General features: G+C 37.8%; 1 protein-coding gene across 2 annotated transcripts in view; it reads left to right on the top strand.

Annotated features, from left to right (window-relative positions):
- The first annotated feature begins 307 nt into the window (after window positions 1-307).
- The window catches only part of MARCHF6 (membrane associated ring-CH-type finger 6), a 43,500-nt gene continuing 19,675 nt past the window's right edge, over window positions 308-24,132 (top strand). Inside the window, exons 1-10 of one of the 2 annotated variants that reach the window (XM_010708508.3) lie at window positions 308-415; window positions 4,315-4,411; window positions 5,438-5,511; window positions 13,289-13,432; window positions 16,449-16,521; window positions 17,692-17,860; window positions 19,134-19,326; window positions 19,625-19,686; window positions 21,880-21,912; window positions 22,786-22,837. In XM_010708508.3, the coding sequence (XP_010706810.1) occupies window positions 397-415; window positions 4,315-4,411; window positions 5,438-5,511; window positions 13,289-13,432; window positions 16,449-16,521; window positions 17,692-17,860; window positions 19,134-19,326; window positions 19,625-19,686; window positions 21,880-21,912; window positions 22,786-22,837 (916 nt within the window). In that variant the 5' untranslated portion in view covers window positions 308-396. Of the gene's footprint in view, window positions 416-4,311; window positions 4,412-5,437; window positions 5,512-13,288; window positions 13,433-16,448; window positions 16,522-17,691; window positions 17,861-19,133; window positions 19,327-19,624; window positions 19,687-21,879; window positions 21,913-22,785; window positions 22,838-24,132 lie in introns of both variants that reach the window. The other variant, XM_019613829.3, reaches the window with a different exon arrangement.

Below are 24,132 nucleotides of genomic sequence, written 5' to 3'. Positions count from 1 at the left end.
GAGTAACCCACGTGTGTTCCAATGCAGTACTTTGCTGTAATTACAACGTTATTGGGGAGCCACACTAACCTTTCCCATTTTCCTCAAGATTATCGCTTGCACCGGCCGATACCATCCACCCTATCAGCAACTCTGGTGCTTGGAAAGGGTAATCTGGAGACACACTTTCCACCTGAGCAGCACCGTGCCGGGTCACACCCCGAGGCAACACGGCCGTTCGGAGGCGTCGCAAGGCCTGACACCGGCAGACCGCCAAGCCAGCAGGAAGCGCTGTCGGAACGGGCGGCGCTCTATCCTTGACGTGTTGGCGGGGCGTTCGCCCCGCGCAGCGCCGCGCAGCCCCGCCCCGCCGCCGTCACGCCACCCGCTCGGCCGGCGCTGCGTCAGCCAGGCAAGATGGAGACCGCCGAGGAAGGTACGGCGCTCGCTTGGTGCCCTTCGCTTCCCCCAGCTCTCCCGGCACGGCGGGGCTCTGCCCGCGCTGCCACTGAGGGCGCAGTGGCTGTGTGGGGGGCCCCGTTAGCGCGTTACCCGGCGGCAGCGGGGCGGGCCGGGGCGCGCGTCCCTTACATAACCGCGGCCGTTGGGAACCGGGTGCTGCCCGGCGGGGGAGGGGCGGCGGTGCTGTGGCGGCGGTGCTGTGGTAACGGCGCGGCTCGGTTCGGCTCAGTTCGGTTCGGTATGAGGAAAACGTTAGCGGCTTGGCTTTCGTTACTGAGCCGTCCCTTTGCGTGTGTGTTTGCATGCACTCGGCTTAACAACTTGAGAGGATAAAACAGCTGGGAAAACGTGAAGCGATGGGTTGGAATAAGGCTGTGTCTTCGTAGATATGCCCGTTGCGCTGTGCTGTGGAAGCTCAGCGCTCGTGGAAACAAAAGAAATCACAACGTGCGTGTGCTTAACATCTAACAACTTGTAAAGCTGCTTGCTGCAGCACTCCTCTGCTTCTGCAGCCCAGCAGTTCCATCAGATGGCGTGATTCAAGTGACTGCTGAGGTTTTGGTTACTTGGCATTCAGTTGTCCAGGATGCTTGGATTACAGTGAACTGTGGGACGGGTTCTCAGAACTGACCAGTCCTGCTCTCACCATGCCAGTCGTTGGTAAATCCATCTCGGTGGATTTAATCCAAAATCCACAGCTGATAATTTGTAACAGGCAGGCTGCTAGGAATGATAGCCTTTGATCCTGTGTGCTTTCAGAGGACCTGATCTGATGATTGGGGAATATGGGAGGAGAGAAAGGGGGTCGTTAAATACCCTCTAGGACGCATTTGTGCTGTACTTTCCAGTTGGACTTTACACTTGTGCTGTTTCTGTTTGTATTTATTTATTCATTTGCATTATATGTATATCTGTGTACCATATGTAGCACCTTACATGTTAATGTTGCCCTCAAAAGCTTAAAAATAATAGGACTGGAACTAACTGTTGCACAGACTTGTGCTGTAAATTTCAAGTGGGCCTTTGTAAGTGTTGACAACCCAGTAGTGATATTTGTGGCAGTTGCACTTCTGTTAGAATCATAGAATCACAGAATTGCTCAGGTTGGAAAAGACCTTAAAGATCATCAAGTCCAACCACAACCTAACCATACCTCCCTAACTCTAACAACCCTCTGCTAAATCATGTCTCTGAGTACCACATCCAAACAGTTTTTAAACACATCCAGGGATGGTGACTCAACCACCTCCCTGGGGAGCCTATTCCAGTGTTTAACAACCCTTTCTGTAAAGAAGTGTTTCCTGATATCCAACCCAAACCTCCCCTGATGCAACTTGAGGCCATCTCCCCTCATTCTGTCATCTGTCACCAGTGTGAAGAGACCAGCCCCACTCTTGCTGTAAGCACCTTTCAGATATTGGAAGAGAGCAATAAGGTCTCCCCTCAGCCTCCTTTTCCTCAGCCTCCTTTTCCCCAGACTAAACAGTCTAAACAGAATGGCTGATTGATGAAGTTAATAATTGAAGCAGAAAGAAACTCACGTGTCTTTCCAGTTAAATCAGTTTCTTGCTGAATAATCTGAACTTCAGTTTTAAATATTACATTGGTGAATGTTTTGTTAGATATGTGACAGGCAAAGAAGTTTTCTGTGGGGAGAACAAAGAGCTGTATTACCCAGAACTGTTATTTCCAAACTGCATCTTTGTAATAGGATGCCAAGTCTGTATGCAAGTAGAAAAATAGCATCTACTACACTCTGGAATTCTCTCTGTACTTGCTATTATACATAAGGTGCATGTTGACCCTTAGCAGGGGTCATTGATTTGATGTTAGATGTTGCTAAATAGACCAGATTGTTGCTTCTCATGTGTTTGATTTTATAAAACAAGAGGGAATAACTAGAAATTCTCATCTCCTTTAAAAAACTAAAAATTAGGCTTAACTTCTTTTCATAAGCTAACAGAAGAATGAAATCATTTTCTTAGAGAAGAATTCATTGATTTTCAGTAAAGAAAATTCTGCTCTTCCCAGCAATCTTGGGAATGCATGAGCAATCTGTTGTGAAAGTCAATACACCGTTAATGAGTGGGCTCAGAGGGCTGTGGGGGTCCTTCAGAAAACAATGTGCTTTTAACTTGCTTCCTCTGGTGCCACAGTGTTCTTAAAGCAGTAGTTTCACATCAGTTGAAGCCATGTAACCCCTGGTTCCTGTGTTCTGTTATCTGCCCCATTCTGTCTCTTGTCTAACCCTTCACAAGGCCTCTCTGACATATCAAGTTGTCAGCCTGCTGTGGGTAAGGTGAGGAAGGTAGATCTTGCCCGGAAGTTGGAGAGATCTGTTCTCTATGGTTGTCTGGAAATACTCTCTGTCATAAAATGAATTCTTTGTTTCTTGAAGTGGTGGTTCTGGCCTTTCTTGTAGGCAGAGAGACCAGGAGCTCTTGGTGTTCGCAGCCATGTGACATTACTTGACGTGACTGCAATGGAAATACTTCTGGTGTTTGCTTGTAGCATCGCTGGTGTGGTGCTTAATATAAGTTTCTGGAATTAATTATAGATATTCATCCCATGAGAATGAGTTAAATCTCTTAGAAAATATCTTTTTTTTTTTTTTTTTCAGAATTACTTTAATTCTTTCATGCTATGTGTAGAAATGATTCTAATACTGTGTAAATTGTGGATTTGGTCAAATTATGATTTCTTTGCAGAAAAACCTTCGGATTGTAACATTTGGTTCCCTTTGAAATTCTTCATAGAAAAACAGTAACGTTTGGAGATTTGAACCAAGAATAAAGATGTGTGGTTTTAACTTGAAATTGTGTATTTTCAGTGTTTTTACATCACTGATATAAGTTAGTATTTTCCTTCGATATGCATCAGTTACTTCTTTAGCATTGCTGGATGATATTGATGGAGAAATGTTTCCTGAAAGAGAGAATCCTAAACCTAAATCTTCTGTAAAAGTGGACGTGTTATATTTGTTTCCATAATGCAAGTACGGGTGCAAGGGTATGAAAATAATAAGGGAATATAACACACATCTGTCAATAAACAAACAAAATAGTTGAGTTGTGTTCAAATGCTCTGGATAATGAAATAGTGTTAGAAAAGACATCCTATCTTTAGAGGGAAAAGGATACGTTCACTTCTGTGCCTGCAAAACATCTTGCAATGGTTAGTTGTAAGAAAATGTCAAAAACATAAAGAAGCTTCAAGACTCCTATGAAATAAGAAATAGAAAATGTCTTTCATCTTGTGACTGGATTGCAGGCTGTTAAATGGATGGCCTTACTCAGCTTCAGTGGCAAAGTCACAAAATATCTCTTTGTGTTCGTTATGATTTTGGTGTTTTGATTATTCCTTTCCTCACAAAGCAGCATGCACTTTATGTTCCAGAGTAGTGGCTGTCTTATGCACATGTTAGGAACTGGTAAATCTCTTCTACTCAGCTTCTCTTTAACTTATCGAAAACTCAGAATTATTCCGTTTCAAAGTTTACATTTGCTTTCAGGGAGACTGTCCTTTGCAAACTGTATGTTGCTTTAGAGGTGATGTTGTTATTATTATGCTCTACATACAGCTCTGGTATGTGTATATCCTAGCAACCTTAAGAACCTTAAGTATGTAATAAAGAAAAAGGTGGGGTTTTTTGTTGTTTTTTTTTTTAAAGATGATGATCAGGGAGATAATGTTGTTTCTGTTCTGGTAGTCCTCAAGTCTTCATATCTTCTATCACATTAAATCAGTCTTAAAGCTTTTTCCAATTATTTTTGCTTCATTTTGCTACATGGCAAAGTTTCCGTCGCGTGTAATTAGTTTTGTAAATGTGACTTCTGCCAGCAGAAGTGTGATAACTGTTGTCTTGTTCAGCAGATATATGCAGAGTCTGTCGGTCTGAAGGAACTCCTGAGAAACCCCTGTATCATCCATGTGTGTGTACTGGCAGTATTAAATTTATTCATCAGGAATGGTAAGTTCTGAGAGTTTTTGTTTGTTCCTTCATTTTTCTTTAAGAAAATTAATGTATTTCTAAAAGCAGTACTTCGTATGTCTTCATGTTAACATGTTTAAAATGAAGCAAATTTTCAGAGGAAATATGTTCAGGGTTTGGGGCTTTTTTTGTATGATGGTTCATTACATAGAAGTGTGAATTCTCACAAGGAATTTAGCAGTTACATGTGAAAAGGAAGTACTCATACGTTTGTTTGAGAGTACAGTTCTCTTCACACATCTGCAGTTCTCTTCACACATCTGCCTTATGAGAACAAGAAGCAGAAAAATAGATATACGTTCTTTTTTTCTGCCTTTTTTAATAGTGAATGAAGAAGAGTACTTAACCTCGTGCTAAGAATAAAACAAACAAACCATACTAAGATATTTTTGAGATGATGTTCAGTCAGGGAAGTCCTAAAAATGAAGACTATAATTCTAGTCTATGATGCGCTCTCCTTTTGATTGTATTTTAATAGTCATTCTTTCACAGATAGAGTGGTTTTGAATCCTGAAATATTTTTAAGGACTGGTACTCCCAGTCAGTATCTACACGAGGGTATGTGCTTTCAGCCATTACCATTTTCAGTAACATACATACTTGATGATGTACTTTTCTCTGTGTAAGTGATGTAATTGAAGATGTATCATAGAATCACTCAGATTGGAAAAGACCTTAAAGATGATCGAGTCCAACCACAATCTAACCATACCTCCCTAACTCTAACAACCCTCTGCTAAATCATGTCTCTGAGCACCACATCCAAACAGTTTTTAAACACATTCAGGGATGGTGACTCAACCACCTCCCTGGGGAACTCAGCTTTTTTTTCCACTTTCTGCGACTTTGTGGCCTAAGTATACTTAATAAACAAGTTAGTTTGTCCTCCATGATAGTATGAAGGTTCTGCTTTGTTTGAAACAGATAATTGATTTGCTTTTTGTAATGGAGAGGAAAGGGGAAAGATGTAATAGCATGTCTAAATGTGATCACTTTTTGTTTCAGCTTAGTTCAGTGGCTTAAACACAGCAGAAAAGAATACTGTGAATTATGTAAGCACAGATTTGCTTTCACACCAAGTAAGTATGTTTCGCTACTCCTTTTTTTTTCAGAACTTCATTTTTTTTATCGTAGTATTTGTGAAGGGATTACTTTCTCATTCAGCACGCTAGGTCCACGCTTGTTTTTTAATTTCTGAATTCAAGTTTGAATTAGTTCTTTATCATCACAGATCATGTGTGTTGTTTAAATGATGGATAACATGGTGCTTTCATAACCTTACAGGAGCTGTAACAGAAGCATCTTTCGTACCTGTTCTGACTTCCTTAGTCTAATGCTATTACTGTCAACATTAGTGCATATGGCTTTTTGTTTGATTATTTATTTATTGTTGACTGGCTGTTTGGATGTCTGAATGTTAAGGTGAAATTTGAATTTGAAACACAGTTTTCAGTGACCTTTAAACTGTCTATCTACCTGTGACACTACTGTATGGCTTCTGACAGCTTCAGTTCAAAGAGTTGTGACAGTAATGCAAACAATAATTTTTCTACTTGCATTTCAGTCAAGATACAGTAACTACCAGATATTACACTGCCTGTTATGTTAGATTCACTTCAATAAGTTATCATAAAAATGGCTGTGTCTTTATATAGTTATTAATTACACTTTGGTTAATAGTAGTAGGAATAAGTGAAGCCCTTTGGCGTGGTGGCAGGCTAGCTTTGTTATTTAGTATTACCACATTACTGACTGTTGAACAGGTAACATGTGCTGTGCATTTTTGTCATTAAACTTATTTATGCCGATTTACTTTTTACAGGTGTTAAACTTAGCTCTTCATAGTGCAGGTCATAGAATCGTAGAATGGCTTGGGTTGAAAGTGATCTTAAGTGTCATCTAGTTCCAACTCTCCTGCCAAGGGCAGGCTTGCCAGCCGCTAGAACTACAGACATGTGGTGGTGTATTTTACCAACTGGTATTTACACTGTAGAAGCTTGATTTGGGTTTAGTATTTTACATATTTGGTACAGTCAAAATTAAAGCTCCCTTTCAGGGTGGCTTGTCCCTGTTAGAAGGACTGAGCTTTCATACTGTCATCTTCCCCATCCTTCTTAACTAGCTGTGTATTGGTTCAGACTACTGAGGCTACAGAGCTGTATGTGTTAGTATGTGCATTTTCCTTTCCGAAGATTCTATGATGCACCTGCCCCAATATGTATTGAATCTCACAATTTTCTGTTTCTGTCAACAATTAATTTGGCACATTAGGCAGTTTTTGAGATTATCAGTATCAAAGTGTACAATACTATGTCTCACCTCTGTAAAGAGAACAGCATATTTTGCATCGATCTCAGCTATCTTCATGCTTTCAGATTATTCTTTTTTCAGTAATGCAGAGACTCCATGTAAGAAACGTAAAAGAGATAAGAAAGAAGACATTCTAATTTTGTATGAGGGGGGGAAAAAGACAAAAGCCTGTTGTTTTCATTAAGATTTAGAAGAAAAGTGATGAGAAGGTTCAAATGCTTGGTTTTTAATATATATGGTAATGTTGATACTAGAAAATGTCTTTACTGCCGTAATCAATACAGGTGTTCCTGCAGAAGTTTTATCCTTGACTGACTTATCTGTTACCAGCACAGCTTGTAATGTAGTTGCAGATTGTGGACACATGAGAGAATGTGATTGAATTGCTTGGCTTAGCACGTTAGCATTTGTTATAGGAGCCTTGAAACTGGCAATTGGGGAACCTTTTTAGCAAAGATTTGCTTATCCTTCTCTGTCGTGAGCTGGCTGCTCTGCACGCTTAGTACTATCAATTGATAACATTTTCTTCCCACATTGCACAAATTATCTTCCCTCTCTCTCTCTCTCTCTCTCTATCCTATATATATATATATATATATATATGCTTTTTTTTCCTACCAGGCTGCATATAGTGGTAGCACGTGTCAGTTAGCTAGCACAGATTTCTTCAGTCCTCTTTACCCAGCACGTCTTGTTTCATCGCTTCTTTCAATTTCCTTCACACACAAAATTCATGCAATTATGCTTTCCTTAGTTTCTCTTATCCCTCTGTATTTGAAAAATAATTTGTAGATACAGTGTGGAAAAGAAGGTCACGGATGCTAGAGAGAAAATGGCAGTGCAGAGATGGAATTGGTGGGATTGATGTATATGCCTGTCATCCATAATGAAGTTAGTTCTGGCCTATAACTGTGCCAGGTGTAATGCTCTTAGCAGTTTATTCACCATGGCATGTGGTGGAATAAACACATTTATATAGCCAATAGCTGTGCTTCAGCTGATACGCACTGAGTTGAGAAAACTTCACTGTGCTGTCATACCAGCAATTCCTCTTTTAGGTTACCTTGATTTGCTTATTGAGGCTGTTGCTGTCATTCTGGAAAAAATGTTCCTTTGCCAGTGTAATGGAATGTGCAGAATGTTCATGAAACATTCCTAGTGCTATTCTTTAATGGCCTTTCGGTATCGAAAGGAAAGAAGGAAGCACTCTTTAGCAGTGTCTGTGGTGATAGAACAATTGGAGAGGCTTTCAAGCTCAAAGAGGACAGATTTAGGTTAGATGTAAGGAGAAAAAATCTTTTACAGTGTGGGTGGTGAGGCGCTGGCACAGGTTGCCCAGTGCTGCGGTTGATGCCCCACCCCTGGAGGCTTTCAAGGTGAGGCTGGATCGGGCCCAGGGCAACCTGATCTAGCTGTGGTGACCCTGTTCATTGCAGGGCAGTTGGATTAGATAGCCTTCCAATTAGAGGTCCCTTCCAATTCTAAGGATTCTATGATTCTAGTGCGTATATTCTGAAGTCCTTCACTGTCTCCAAATCCGGTAACATCCTGTATTTCAGCACCTGAACTACGTACTGGGTTAGTTATTGGGTATAAGGAAGGAAGCAGAGAGTAGGAGGTTCAGCCTGTGTCTTGGAAGGGATGTGAAGGAACTGATTTTTCTTTTAAAAAGTAGGATCATTCTCTAAAGTGTTCGACTATGTAGGCAAATTATCTGATGATATATTCACGTTCTTAAGTAGCGTACGGAAGAATGTTGCTAGTAATTGCATGTTGTTTGTAGTTGTACTTAGTTTGTTAAGGTCCAAACTTCTGGATCTTTAACTTTATACAAAATAATCTGTAAGATGTTGTCCCGTAATTACACTGAAGTGAGTAACCCATTTTCTTGGACTCATTATTTACAGTAAGATTTAATTGAAGAATAAAATGGGATAACTCTTATCTGGTGGCTTGGACGAACTTTAACACGGTGGCCAGTATCTTAAACCTATCCATAATGTTTAGTTTGAAGAGATATAAACTTCTAATATGCAAAATGCTACGTGGTGCAGAATTTGAGGTGTCTGCTGCCAGCTCCAGGGTAGCTGAGATATACGAGAGTGTTAATTTCATATGCTTTGTTAGAGCTATGGTTTGCATAAGGAGGGATGGCATTTTTCTCATTTTGAATTAGTAATTTGTAACAGAGTCCATGTCACTCAAGATTGTAGAATATACCTGCTTTCCTCTGCAAACTAGGTAGAACTTTCATGATCAGTGCACAAGGTTGATTAAAGTGATGTATAAGTGACTTGCAAGTGTAATGATATCTAGGAAATGTGTGCATAAGAGAACTGATTAAATGTGGAGATTCTGTGAAATTGCCTAAATGGCAGTTTTGTCTATGCAAAGTAAGATGGCTTGGTTTCTTCCGTACTGGACATGTATCTGTTTAGGTTATGGGCAATACATGGGCTGATACAGATGGGAAAAGTGAGCTGTGAAATAATATACAGTTGCATTATGACAGCTCTGGGGAAAAATAAAACTATTAAAGCATTTGATCCTTCATAATAAATAGTATAGGGTTGTTTTGTTTGTGTTTTTTGGGAGGGAAAGAGTGAGTGTATGTCTGAAGGGTGTTGCTTTTCTTTATGCAGTTCTGGTTCTCTCAGTGTAGTAAGATGACGCACTGCAGGAAGGGACTTGCAGAAGCCATGAAATCTGTAGGAATAACACGAACTGGCAAAAAAAACCACTCAGGATATTTAGTTCCTTCTAGGAGGAAGGTTAGCATTTTCAGAATGCTACTGGCCAGCAGCATAAAAAGCACAGATAACTTTCTGTTGTATTTCATATTAGTTCTTTACAATCTTAGATGTGACTTCCCTGGACCTGATCACGTGTATTCATCCACTTACTACCTCATGGCAGAACTAGCCATAAATGGGGGAGATGAACAAGCTTGTAACATAATTAAACCTGCACAACTTGTTTCTCCCAATGAATCCAAACACTTTAGGACAAGGAAATTCCTGGACAGTTGCCTTGGTATGTTTCAAATTGTGGGTGATTCTCATTGCAGGTAGATTTGTACAGGGATTTACTGCAGTTGTGGGATAGGGAAGAGAAGCAAGAGAATTTCATGGTTATGAAGGGCCGGGTGTTCTATCTGTATTGGTACTGTATGTTTTCTGTTGTGCACCTGGCATTTTTAACCTCCTGGAGTGGAGGTGATGCTGATCCTCCCTTCACTTTTGTTTTTCAATCATGCAAGTAATAAAAGTGAAGTCTGAACTTAGATGGTGTATTGGAACTGCTGCATCATGGCCTGAACCTCTGATTGATCACCTGAGGTGAGCAGTCAGCCACGGGAGCACAGGTGAAGGCAATTCACCTGTGCTGCCAGAAGGGATGGAGCCTGCCTCCACCTCTCCTAGACCCATCTAAGAGCTGACTGCCAGTAGGGAAGGATCTCTTCTGGAGATCCCTCCTCTGGAATTTTGCAGTGAGCCCAGGATGTGTGTAAGCTTTCTATCTGTTCTCTTTTTGTTATTATAAACAGATTTGGCTAACTCTCTTGGTTATTTCATAATTATAACATCTTTATATTCATTGATTATACACGTGGTTTTCTTAATATTTTTAATGGTTATTATACACTATATCAATATAACAGGTTTGGGGTTGTGGGGTATTTTAATACCTGTATATATTTCTGTTGCTGGGATACTGCTCTGATTGGAGCTTCTTTCTGTACTGCCCGTCATGGCTATTAACTCTTACACTTTCTTGCAAGGAAAATAGCACTTGCAGGATAGTTTTCATTTGGATTAACTTTGGTATTTGGAAAAAAATGGTGAGGAAAGGTTAAGTTGACAGTGTTCATTTGTTCTACTTGTTGGGAAGGTTAGTGGTTATTATTTAGGGTCGGCAGATTGTCTCCATTGTGTTTGTCAAAGCACAACTATGTAGTGTTTGTGCTGAATAACCTCTGAGAAAATGGGAATGCTAAGAATGCTTCCTGTAATAAGCCTGAGGGTATCACTATGATAGGATAGAGTACTGGGAATTCTTTCCTACTTTTCTGTTGTGGATCTTTCTGTCAGCTGAAATGTAATGACAAACTGTTTCCCTGAAAATTGGGTAAGGATGTGGGCCTTTTTCAACAAATGAGTACATAAATAAGGAATAATAAGTAACTGAGCACACTTAAGTTCGTGGACTGTTCATTGTACCTTTCCATTTGGTGGCTCAAAGGGGCAGAGAAGTCAAAATGAACTAGATAGAAGCTTAATGTATTACGAAATGTGACAAAGTCAAGAAAAACATCAGTTCTCTCAGCACCCACCTACCCAGCTCCTGGCATCACCAGGAATTAAGATTTGGGGGATGTAGCTCAACTCACCCTGAGCAGTAGCTATATTCTGTGTTTGAATTTTCTGCTGTCATCGTGGAGCCTTTAGAAAAATTAGTGTGTAAAATTACCAGTGCAGTTTTACTGCATTAGGATGGGCATTCTTCTTACAGACCTCCCCCCCATTTGCACAATTTTATGAAAGAGTATTATTTTTTTAAATTGCTTTAAACTCTCACAGCTTCCCTTTAACAACTAAATCATGAATGGTTTCCTTGTAGCCTCCTCTGTAGTTCCAAAGCACTGATCAAAAATACCTTTTTTGAAGATGGAAAAAAAATAATCCTCAAGCTGTCTGCTGAGTTGTGTTTTGTCTGAGCAATACAGTAAGAAATACACCTTAGGTAGATATTCTTTTAGCACACTTAACAGAAGTCTACTTATTTCCTCATTAAGTTATCAGGGACGTTCATTAGTGTGAGCTGAGATTGTTAGTATGTCTTGAATGAGTCTTTTCTGTGGTTCTACCCAATTGCATACTAAATCTGATTCGTGAATGTGTTTGTGGTACTCTTCAGTTGCTGCTCTCACAGTTACGCTCCTCTTCTGTTACACTTTTATTTTAGTCCTTTCTTAATGAATTTTGTTTGCGGAATACCTTTGAAACCTAAAACCTGTTAAAGTTTATCTCACAGTTACTGTTTTGCTGTTACTTTGTGTCACATACAATCCACTTATTGTTGAAGTGCACCAAACTCTCTGCATTCCTTTGCGTATTGATGCTGCTCTTCTGTGCTCCTGCGTTATTACAATACAGATACTTAGGAGAGTTTCCCTGGAGAGAAAAAAAGTGGTCTGTTCTCACATAGCGGCTTTCTCTCTGAGTAAAAGCATGAATGCACCTAAAGAGAGCAGGGTTGTTGTTTAGAGAAAAGGTGAATGCAGGTGGATGGCACGAAGCAGTGTTTTTCAGACTTGCAAACAAAAGGTTTGTATAAGAGGGTGGAAAATTTTTTCTCCAATATTTCTTACAAAGAAAAATGTGGGTCACTTATGTGGCTGAAAGTACATCAAGTTTTCAAACAATAGTCCAGGTTAAATGTGTTGATATTTTCAAGTTCACCTGTTCTCAGTGTAACTGCTTACTACCCAGGCAGCAATATCTTTGTGCTAAACTGTAGTTTATCTTCTTCATTCACATCTGGTATCCATGCTGGACATTATGACTTCTAGGCATCCGTATAAGTGTGCAGAAGCTACTTGTATGTATTGACATTGTTAGAAGTAGATGTTTCCAATTGCTTAATGTGCCAGGAAGACTTTAGGTAATCAGTGCCTGTAATCTGAAAGATACAGTTCCATATCTGAGTATCATTTGGGGAAGGATAAGTTAGAAATATCGGTGGTATTGTGAAAGAAATCGTGCAGCTCTTTTATCTACTGACTCAGGTAATAAAAGTGAATTCACATTAAAAAAAAAAAAAACCTTGACGTTATTTTTCTTGACTTTTGAATGTAGTGAGATTTCTGTAGTATATGGGTGTTCAATTAAAAAGGTCAAGAAAATTTACTTTTATGAGAATTGCCACATGTTCCTTAATAAGTGGAACTGTACTAGAAATTGATATCCCATGAAAATGAAAGTTTATCTATGTAAGTATCAACACTTGCAGATATTTCATTAGTTGCCTCTGGCTTATGCTGTTTTACTTTGCTTTTTCTTTGCTGAATTTTGTCGTGTTGGATGGCAAGTGTAGGCTGAACTATTTAGTACAAATTGAGAGAATGCAAAACTGGAGATTTACGTTGTTCCATGTGCTTTTTCCTTGAGCTAGATTTGTAAGTAACAGGGATCTCTTCCAGGTGATGAGTGGGAGAGCTGCTGAATTTAAAACCTGCTTTTTCTTGCAGGCTTCTGCTTATTTTGACTTTGCAGTGAATGTAGTAAAGCTATTAAGAAAACAACATCTTTTAGTCAAAAACTAGCATGGAGAGTATTGATTTTCCTATTAAACTCAATGCATAATGTAACAAATGTGTCATGACGTTTTTTGTTATTTATTTGGAGTGATCTGTTGGAAGTCCATAGAATATGCTATTCTCATTGTAAGATTTTTCTCAAATACAAACATTTCGTAGCTGTCAGGTCTTCTACATAAATGCTTGTTTAAAGGCCGAGCTGATTAATAAGTGCCTTTTCTACACAGTTTATTCCCCAGATATGCCTTCACGGCTTCCAATCCAAGACATCTTTGCTGGACTGGTTACGAGTATTGGCACAGCAATACGGTACTGGTTTCATTATACACTTGTGGCCTTCGCGTGGTTGGGAGTAGTACCTCTTACTGCATGTGAGTACAAATTTACTGTACTGTAACACTTGGATACACAAGAAAATTTGTTGCTTGGTTCAGAAAAGCTTGGTGTGGGTATTGTTGGGTTACTTAAAAAAAAAGTCTGAGTGAAATAAGTCAAATAACATTGGCTCTTGAGCCAGTACTGCAATGCATCAAGGTGTTGAGATGAGAGAAAATATATAAGAGCTTTTAAATTTCTTGCTGCAGTAAAATGCCAATTTTTAATTGTCATCTTGAAAATCTGTATGGAAGTTTTAATTTGATACTATTTGTTAATATTTGGCTAGAAGAATTGTAATTTTATTTTTTAACTGTCTAAGAATAAGTGCAAATTTTTTGTTAGTATGAAAATTGAAATTCCTTTGAAGTCATGCATAAACTGGCCAGTAAAGCTGCTTTTACAACAATTTTTAAAGGAGTTTATAGGTAGTTAAGAATTAGGCAGAAAATAGGAACACACATTGGAATTGTTGCAGCATCTAATTTGAAATTGACTTTCAAATACAAACAGAGAACTATTGAGGTTTCAACAAGCTAAAAATAAAGAGAAGATGTAAAAAGAAGGGATGAGGAATATAGTGTTCAGTGAGGGAAGTGATTGGAAGAGCATCTTTACAAATGGTAGAATACTCTTTGAAAAGAAGAGCAGGAAGCCAGTGAATGAACCTCCCTTTGTAGTTTCTCAATATGTTCTGTGTTTTGAAGTGTAGCTGATGCTGGCTTAGTTGGAGAGTAGCACAATACCAGCATCACCTATCAAAGAGTGATTCTATTCCTGTAGCTTGTCCTTTCTGCACAAGAAAAAGAGCATTTCTGGACACAGTAAACGTGATGACAAATCACTCTGGACTAAAACTAGAAAAAGTTAAAATTCTTCAGGTGTCTGATTTTAGCATAGCCTTTGCTCTGACCTTTGTTAGCTATCTGTGTTACAGGGTTTTGAACTGCAAACTTCTGCATGTGGGAAATGTTAGTAATTTTGAATTTTACAGCAGTGTGAAAGAAAAATGCTCTATATGAGTCCTCTGGTTATAGGGATGAATTGTAACCAGCCAGAAGTTTTAAAAATATCTTGTATCATTCTTTCATTCTGGTAGTCTTTTTCTCACTTTCTCATTTCATCTTGTAGGTTTTTCTTTTATCTTCTATCATTTTTCTTATTTCTTCCCCCTTATAAGTTTTCATTTTGAGAAACTTAATTTCTTCTGAAAACTATTTTTATTCCTGGGGTTTTTGACAAATCTTGATTTCTACCTTTGACTTTCAAAGTGTAGATGTCACGCACTTCTCTTATTAAAACTTTCTAAGGACAGCAAATAAATATTCAGTAGATTAATGGAAGCACTTAATTTTCTTAACCGTCTGAAAACCTGATGATGACTCTTTAGTGATAATGAATTGTTACCAAAAGTCACCACCTACAAGTTAAGTATATAGTACTTTATTTATTTTACAGATGTCATTGTGCCATTGCTAGTTTTAATATTCACTTATCATTCAGTCATATTGACATAGTAACTACGATTTCAATGCCAAACTTTTCTACTTTGTCTTAATTCTTTGTTTACATCACATTAGAAATGGTGTGACCTTCCTCATGGATTCCTTTAGGAGTTAGTGTGCTGTGAAGGGTATTTGCATAGGATAACCAACATGATAGAGCCATTCAGTCTAAAAACCTTGAAAAATCCATTTATTTCCCTTGTCAATACTTGTTTCAGCAACATAAATTTTTGTAAGTCTTGACATCTGATATTAAGTGCTACTTTGATTTCCCCCCTATTCTCTCATAAGGCTCACATAATTGTGTGTGGCTGGCTTCACAAATAAGTGTGTTTCTCCTTGTTTTATACCTGGAAGAAAAATGTCTGCCAAGTTATTTATGCAGCATATCCCAAATGAGATACTTGCTTGAACAAAGAATTAAATGCTCATCTTACAGGTTGTTGTGCTAATCGTGCAGTTACCTTATCCATGAACAAATATGTGGTGGGGAATAAATTCTTCATTCTTTTTTGGTAATTTCACTTTTTTCTGGCCTTCCTATCAGAGATGGGAGGGTACAAGGAATTTCTCTTTAAAAACTCACCCTCAGCCTAATCCCAGTGGACTGGTAGGCTGTTGCTGTTTTCCTGGCATGCAGCATATTTAGATGGAAAAAGCTAATTATATGACACATTGTGATCAGTTCAGAGAAGTGGAATTAATTGAGCCAATTTAATCCAAAGTGGCTTTATTCTCTGTGATAATTGGATTCAGCCTCTTAGTTCCCAGGGCAAAATTCCCAGAGTACTTCTACAGTACGTGGGTAAGAGAGACATGAACACTCTGAGTTAAGTGGGTGTGTATGGTAAGGCAGTGGGAAGTGCCATAGTGTGAGATAGGTTATCTAAAGAGCTTCCTTTTGTCTCTAGTTTAAGAAATCACATTCCAGCATTGCACATGAGTTTATGTTTCTGGAGTGATTCAATCGCCAGTTTAAAAATTATATTGGTGAAGAGAGCAATTCGATATACATTTCATGTAGTCACACAGTGGTTAAAATTGTAGATATTTGCAATATCTATGAAGAGAACAGGACTGGAGTTGTAAGTTGTATAAGTTATGTAAAAGAAGACAAGAGAACTCTGAAATTCATGAATTTTACCCAAGACTAGAAAGGGATAAAACAAAACAATGATCTTAAGTGGCATCTATGCATGAAAAGCAAATTTAAAATCAGTTCCTTAGCACCAGTCAAGAATTATCCAAGAGATGTGACAAGGATTTAATGGCTGGTGTCCTTTGTCTAAAGTGTTGCACATGAGATCTGTTCCAGACTTCCTTACTACAGATTTTAGTGCTTGTATGTGAAGAATGAAGTCTGTAAGGAAAAAGTAGTTTGGGATCAGTTTGCTTATGGATTAAATTGTGATTAAGTTATTTAGAAAGTCAAGTGAAAAGATAATAACTCCAAATGAGACGATAACTAAGAACAACTTTATACCATGCTTGTGTGTTTTTTCTGCAGGTCGTATCTACAAGTGCTTGTTTACTGGCTCTGTGAGCTCACTACTGACACTGCCATTAGATATTCTATCAACGTAAGTACTTAACCAGACTGATACAAAGAAATTTTCTAGGAAGATAATCATGAAAATGGTTCCTTAATGTCCCTTCCTTCACCTTTTTTTTTTTTTTTGCATCCATTACAGTCTACAGAACCTATATTTAGAGAGAAAAATAAAGGACTCGTGTGTGTCAAAGTACAGCTTCACAATGCTTTGACATGTATTTCTTTGACAGAGTTGATTTCAGTAGCATCTGGTGTCGCCTTTTCACTTTAGATTTCTGCTGCCTGTGGTCTTTGCTGTACTATGCAAGCACAAGTGTTTGTATAGCTCCACAGGGAGCCAGACTGATGCTTCACAGGGCATGGCAAAGTACTCTGATAGCATATTTCTTACTTATTTTAAAAGGCTTAGCATGGTTAGTAAGTTTCCTGAGCAAATTCATTATGGTCAAGGAGAAGTACGAGGGTGAAAGTGAGAGGGAACACTTGGAATAGGAGTGAGGATTGCTTAAGTCAATTTAAGTATTTCTTACCTTATATGAAACCCTAGTTTCAGCTGCCTAGCTGAATGTTGTTTTGCTGCTGCTTTGCAGTTTTATGTGAGTTGATACTTCAGGTTTTCTAAAGTAGAGTGGAAGAAAAAATATCTGGGGTATAAGACTGCCTAAAAAGTTGAATCAAAGACAGACACAGCAGTTCCATTTGTTTGGTTAGGGTAACTCTGCAGATAAAACATTTTGGTGGATAAACAGATCTTTTGCTGTAGTAAATCCAGATTTTCTCTACAAGAAACAACTTTGATATAGCAATTTGTTTATCTATTAGCTAAGCTTTTCCTGAATGTTCTTTTTCCTGAACTATTCTTGACGCTATTTTTCATCTTGTTTCTACAGGAATATTTCTACTTAAACAGTAGTAATTTCAAAAGTCAAAACAGGGACATATAAACTTTACCAAATTAGAATTTATCTTGGTGCTTAGAACTGCTTGTACACAGGTACTTACAGAAACTGCCTTTCAGCAGAGCTTTAAAAAATAAATCATACAGTTTCTTCACCTAGACACACAAGTAAATTCAACTTTTCACGCAAATGTGGATTTTTGTTGATTTGAACTGGGAGGATTTGTTTGAGGTATTTAACAAGTTTAGTCTTAATAAGCAGTATTCATTTTTAAGTAATGTTTATTTTCTCTTTAACAGGGAGAACTTGTTGGCAGACTGTTTGCAGGGTTGTTTTGTGGTGACATGCACTCTGTGTGCATTTATCAGCCTTGTTTGGTTACGTGAGCAGATCGTCCACGGAGGAGCACCACAGTGGTTGGAACAAAATCAGCAGCAACCACTCAATGGTGTTGGTCAACAAAACGAGGTAAAACTTAACTGCTCAATAGTTCATAATAAATATAGAAAACGTGTTTCTGTGGATAAATATGTTATCAGAACCAGCAGTAATTTCATCTGATTGCAGTGTATATTTCTAAATTTATTGAGGTTGAACATGTGCTTCTACCTAAATATGTTAATGTCACTGTTCAGTTCTTGAAGGTCTATAAAGTGGAATGGTAATGGATTTATTTCAGTATCATTTTTGTTAGGTAGCTTTAAAATTGTGTAGGTTCTTATGACAATTACTTGTCTGTATTTTATACTTTTTTTAAAGAAAGTTTTGTGCATATAGAGCTGAATTATCAACTATAGTAAATGAAAATGCCATTTTTGTCTTTTTTATTTTGGTAGTTCATGAGGTATCAATTCACTGTTCTGTAGGTAGTTGGAAGCTTTCTGAAAACTCTGAAATTAGAGATTCTCTGACCTCTCACTTGACCCTGATTTACTCGTTTGCTTTTTCTTTTTTGATGAGACTCTTGTGTGGGAGAAGAGATGATGCAAGCAGTACATGCATGGGGTGGAATTCTTGAGTAAAGTTTCACATTTTTTTCATGTCAGCTTTTTAAAAAGTGAGATCCAAATCCTTAGTTTGATTTAAGTTGTCCTTGAATTATGTTTTTAATTTACTGACAGTTTTCATAAGCTCAAGAAGGTTCTTCTCTGTTAAACTCTGGTGAAACCACATTTGGAGTGCTGTGTACTGGACTCTCCAGTACAGTAGGGGAGTGGACATACTGGAGGGCCAACAGAAGATTAAACAAAGAGCCAAGAGAAGAACTGGAGAGGCTAAGAGTGACTAACTGTTCTGCTTGGGCAAGGTGTGCCTTGTTAGTGTGTATAAATGCATGGTTGGTAGGTATAAAAGACAGATGCAGTGGCTTTTCAGTAGTATTTAGTGGCAGGACAAAAAAGCAATAGCTGCAAGTAGAAGTACAGGCAATTTCATTTGGACCTTTTCTAAAAAAAAGAGAGATTTTGGAGTTACCTAAACGACATCGGGAAACAGCACCGAGCAACCTGCTGTAGCTGACCCTGCTTTGAGATGATTAGGTGATCTCTAGAGGCCTCTTCCAACCTAAGCTAGTTTGTTTAGAACTCTAAATGTTTCTTTGTCTTCTAAGAGATTTATTGGTATCATTAAATGGTAACTAAATTAAGAAAAAAAAAGTAATTGTTTTGTTTTTGCATGAATACAGAATAAAGTACAGGGACAGATTAAGCATTTAACTGAATGCTACATGCTGTTCCTGCAGGCTCAGGCTGTTGCAAATGGAGCTGTTGAAAACGCTGTGCTTGATCAGCCTGCTAACCCAGCTGCTGACGATGCAGTTGTAGGTGAGAACCCTGAAATTCAAGAAGAGCAGGTAGATGAAGAGGAGGAGGATAATGAAGATGAAGAAGATGCTGTAGTAGAAGATGCAGCAGATGCAAACAATGGAGCACAAGGTAACAGGTGACTCAAAACAGTACTGTTCTAAATTTTTTAATATAAATGAAACTGTTGAAAATAGAACTCTCATAATTCAAGGAAGTTTTTTGTATAAGTTTCTGCTTCAATTTATCTTCTTGCTTTTGCAAATTTCATGCATTTCTCTTGAGTGTTAAAGCTCCCTGGAAAGCTGTCGGCATTTATGAGTTGAATGGTATTCACCTTGGCTCTTTTATTCATTGAAGACAGTGTGGAGTGGTTACATCTGTTTTTGGGTAAGTCTGACAGCTGTAAGAATGGCCTTTGTCTCCTCAGATGACATGAACTGGAATGCTTTGGAATGGGATCGAGCTGCAGAAGAGCTTACTTGGGAGAGAGTAAGTAGGAATAATTTTCTTGAGTTACTTCTCTCTGGTTTGTACTTAATGATATGCAGTATTGCTGCAACAAAATCCATATATATGGATATATTTGAGCACTGTTGTCCAGTGTGAAAACTGCAGTAAGAGGCTTTACTGACCTAAAATTAAGTCAGTGGGTTAAAGACAAGATGTTATTATTATTACTACTGCTTAAGCATCAGAAAGTTATTTCTTTGATTTGCAGTGCAGTAACAGCTTAAAATCTTCTACCAGACCTTTTAGAATCTTCAGCTGATTGGTCAGTTTTAGAAATGAATTGCAGCTTATATTGAGGATGCTATACCATGTTAACAGCATATGAGTGTTGTGTGATATATAGTTGAGTACTTCACTTTTGTAATCCTGAAAGTACCAATCAAACTCAAGAAAAGAGGAAAACTGAAGTTTTTATTACATACTTCATTTACATATTTGTAAAAGATAAATGCATTTAATAAAAAATGATGGAGCACATTACATTAATGTTGTTTTTGTTTTGTTTATGGGTAACAGCTTCCATAATTAGATGTGTGATGTATGCTCTGATCATTTTGTTTACCATCACCACTAGTGTCCAAGGCAGGCAGCTGTAAATCTAGCTATTCCGTTTCTAGGTTATGAGACAGTCGTTGCCTTGAACAAGGTCTAGAAATCCTCATTTCATTAAAGGGATTGTTGTAATTTAAACTCAACAGGCAGTTCAGCACCACGCAGCTGCTTCCTCACTCTCTTCTGTTGAGAGAACTGAAAATGTAAAAGCGCAAGAACTCATAGTCTGAGTTCTGGTGAAAGTAAAAGCTCCAAACACACAAGCAAGTGATAACAAGGAATTAATTTGCTGTTTCCCATTGACAAGGAGGTGTTGAGGAAAGCACTGCTTATAATGGTTTAGTGGGAAGATAGTTGCCATCACTCTGTCCTCCCCCCCTTCATCCTTTTTTGCTCCAGCTTTTACTGCTGAGCACGATGCCATGTGATATGGGATTTCCCTTTAGTCACTTGGAGTCAGCTGTTCTGGCTGTGTTCTCTCCCAGTTTCTTGTGCATGCCGAGCTTCCTCACTGGTGTGGCAGCATGAGAAGCAGAAAAGTCTTTGGGTCTGTCTAAGCACGGCTCAGCAACAATTAAGAACATTGGTTTGTCTTATACTGTATATGCCAAAAGGGGAGTCTTTCTTATTTTATGTTCTAGGACATATTGTTGAACTAGTGAAAAATACTCTGGATGCCTCTCCATGAAATGTAGAAATCAATTTTAGCAAACTCTTACAATCTTTTCTGAGCCTATGAGCTGGTATAGGCAATACTCTCGTTAATGTTTAGCAGGGTAGGTTTTCCTGCTGTTTTATCTTGTGCAAACAATGTTCAAGCCTTCTAAGTTTTCAGAAATATATTTGCATCTTGGTTTACTTTGTAAAATATGTTCAGCTTTAATATCTTAGCACAACACCCTGAACAAATTAATATCGAAACTGCCATTTTTCAGCAGCATTATGAGAGTCAGGACTAAAACAGCAGACAATCCTTGAAGTATGGGGACGGGAGTTTTTGGAATAGGTACTGTATTTTTGGCAGATCTGTGGATGCTTCCTGTAGCAGCTGTAAGGAGTGATGGAGGATTTGTTTCCTGTAAACCAGTGTTGTTCTAAACTTAGTAGCACAGAATATAGCAACGTTATCTAATTACTAATTGCTTTTATGCACTGCGGGTAGAATGATATTCTTGCAGTTCTTTAAGTGAAACGTAAGGTAATACCTTGCAATTAGGAAGACAAAATTTGCATCTATTTTTTTTAATGCTGTGTTGTTTAAACAGTTTTAAACAGTAGTTCAAACACTAAACTCTCGTAAACATAAAACCTTTATTGGTTAAATTCTTCAAAGTGTTGGTAAGAAGTAGGCTATAAATGAATCCATTACATTATCAATACGTTTTTATTAAGATAATTCTATATGTATATCACTGCTTTTCATCAACTACAGTTGTACAGTGTTGAATGAGAACTTAGTTACTACCATTATTACCAAGAATTTGTCTGAATTCTGTTAGCTGAGTGATAGAAAAACTTTTGCCTATTGAATATCTAAAAATTGGAGTGAAAAAGACTTCTACTTAAATATATTACTTGTATTTTTCTCAGTGAATAAAACCAATTTTCTTATATCTGCAGATGCTTGGGCTTGATGGATCTCTGGTTTTTTTAGTAAGTACAATCCTGCATTTTAGAAGTTTGCGTAACAGGTTTGTCTTTGAGAAAACTGGTCTTGTATCAGTTGTTTGAAGTCTCTAATTTCATTTGATGTATATTTATAGATATAAACTATATAGATTTTCATACAATATAATGACCAAGGAAACCATTTTATTAGGAGTTCCACAGAGTAGGGCGCTCTGTGTGGCATCAACGGTGTTTCTTGGCTTTGAGTTCTTTTGCTATATGTTACTTTTATTGATATCAATATGAAGTCTTTTTTAAGATAACAATAGTCAGTCTGCTTTTTTCTTTTAGGTTATCTTTTAAATTAATTCCAAAGTTTCTCTAGTTTAAGAAAATTTAAGGAGGTAATTGCTAAAAGTTGGCTTTTTTGGACTTGTCTGTGGGGAGACTCATGGTAATTATCTCCCCTGAAAAATTGGTCTGTGTAATGCATGTCGTGCAGTGGGCTTTGTTACTACTTATTTGAAAGATTCTCCCCGCTGCCCATCTTCTCTAATTGTTGGGGATGCCTGGCTTTGGCTTGTGGGTGAGGAGAGGGACAGTGAAGAGTCAGTGGCAACAAAACTTTAACCCATCTTAGCTGCATTTATCAACTGCCAGATCTCCTATTTTAAAAATGGAAACCTGTTATATTTTAAAGGGAAAGCTCAGTCATGCTGTTCTTGAGCAGTATCATTTCTGCTTTATCTCCTGTATGAAAGAAATAAAGTTCTTAAATATGAATGATTTATTAGTGCAGTGAATAAATGTCTCATGTTTGAAGCGTAAGGTCTTATATTTCAATGTTGTCTCATATTTAGTGACGCTTATGTACTGTTCTCTTGTCTTCTTCCCTTCTTCCCCCCGTTCACCTTGCAGGAACATGTCTTTTGGGTGGTATCTTTAAATACATTGTTCATACTTGTGTTTGGTAAGTGTCATTTGCTCTCAGAGTAAAAAAAATAATTCTTTGTAAAACGATAATGCAGCTTAATTTTAAGGCTGTTGGCTCAAAATATGTGTTGAGACTTTTAAAAATGGAACCACAAATGAACTAGGAATATGAATAATAAAACTTCAGTGCTTCTAGCTTTGTCAGATTAATTCCTTTAAGTGAATAATTTTAAAAATAGGAAATCTAGCGAAAGCTTAATGATGTCAGTCAGGTCATAGGAAATAGTATTTTTGGAATACTGCTAAAGGAAGAACCTTCTTGAGTTTTATTTGTGAGCAATTGCAGTACTTGCAGAAATGAGTCTGGGTGCTCTTATAGTTTTCCTTAGGTATAGTCAAATTACTTCTTCCATCAAGAATTCAGTTTTGGAGATCAAAATTAGGAAGAGTGGAATGGCAGGAACGTAGCTGAATGTGTAAAGCTGTCAGAAGGACTTCCATTCTGTGTACAAAACAACTACTGAACAATTTTCCTTCACGCTGCTGAATTAGTCTGACTTGTTTTTTGAAAATAGTAAATTCCGGTCCTAGGTGCATTTTACATAATTTTCCGTGCGCTGTTTTAGAGATAAGGAAGCTGAACTGCAACTTTGAAGTCTTGCAACATTGTTTGAGCTCAAGATAGGAATATTTCTATGTTCTGATTGCCTGTGTAGTTTAGAGCTGGGAAAATCTGACATAAACTTGCAATGACTAAAAAAAAAAAAAACCCAAAGTGCAGGTGTATAGTTTAAAATCATATGAAGCCTAAAAGAGAAGATTAAAGTGCCCAGCTTCTTTTAGGTAGCAGTGAGCTCCCCCTGAAGAGTTCCTGGAATTTTTATTTTTATATTTACTGCTTCAAGTTTAGCCTATACTTGCATTTTCCTCTCTGCTCTGACTATAGAAGGGGACATTAGTATAAATTTAATAATAACTGAGTAATATGGGTAATTAATAAGGTAATTAATAATGTATAGATGTTATTTTACAATGTAGATTACAATTACAATTTTTACAGTTTTTTTTTTTACAGTAGCTCTTGACTGAGTTTTCTGGATGGGAAAGTAACAATAAAAAAAGGAATGACTTTCTGGAGTAAGTGAGCAGGAGATATGGGAATTTAATTTGTATCTCAAGCCTATTTTTAGTATCTTTCCTGCTGAGTAATACTGCTTAACTTATAATTGCCGAATCTCTAGCTATTAGTTATCACAGCCTTGGTGAGTTCAGATGTCCCAGGAAGTATGTCAACAGTAGATAAAACAGAGGGAAAGAATTTGGAACCTTAAT

The sequence above is a fragment of the Meleagris gallopavo genome, chromosome 3, assembly GCF_905368555.1.
Source record: "Meleagris gallopavo chromosome 3, MGAL_WU_HG_1.1, whole genome shotgun sequence".
Classification (NCBI taxonomy): domain Eukaryota; kingdom Metazoa; phylum Chordata; class Aves; order Galliformes; family Phasianidae; genus Meleagris; species Meleagris gallopavo.
Note: the sequence above shows the minus strand (reverse complement) of the source record. Positions and strands in the feature narration are given on the sequence as shown.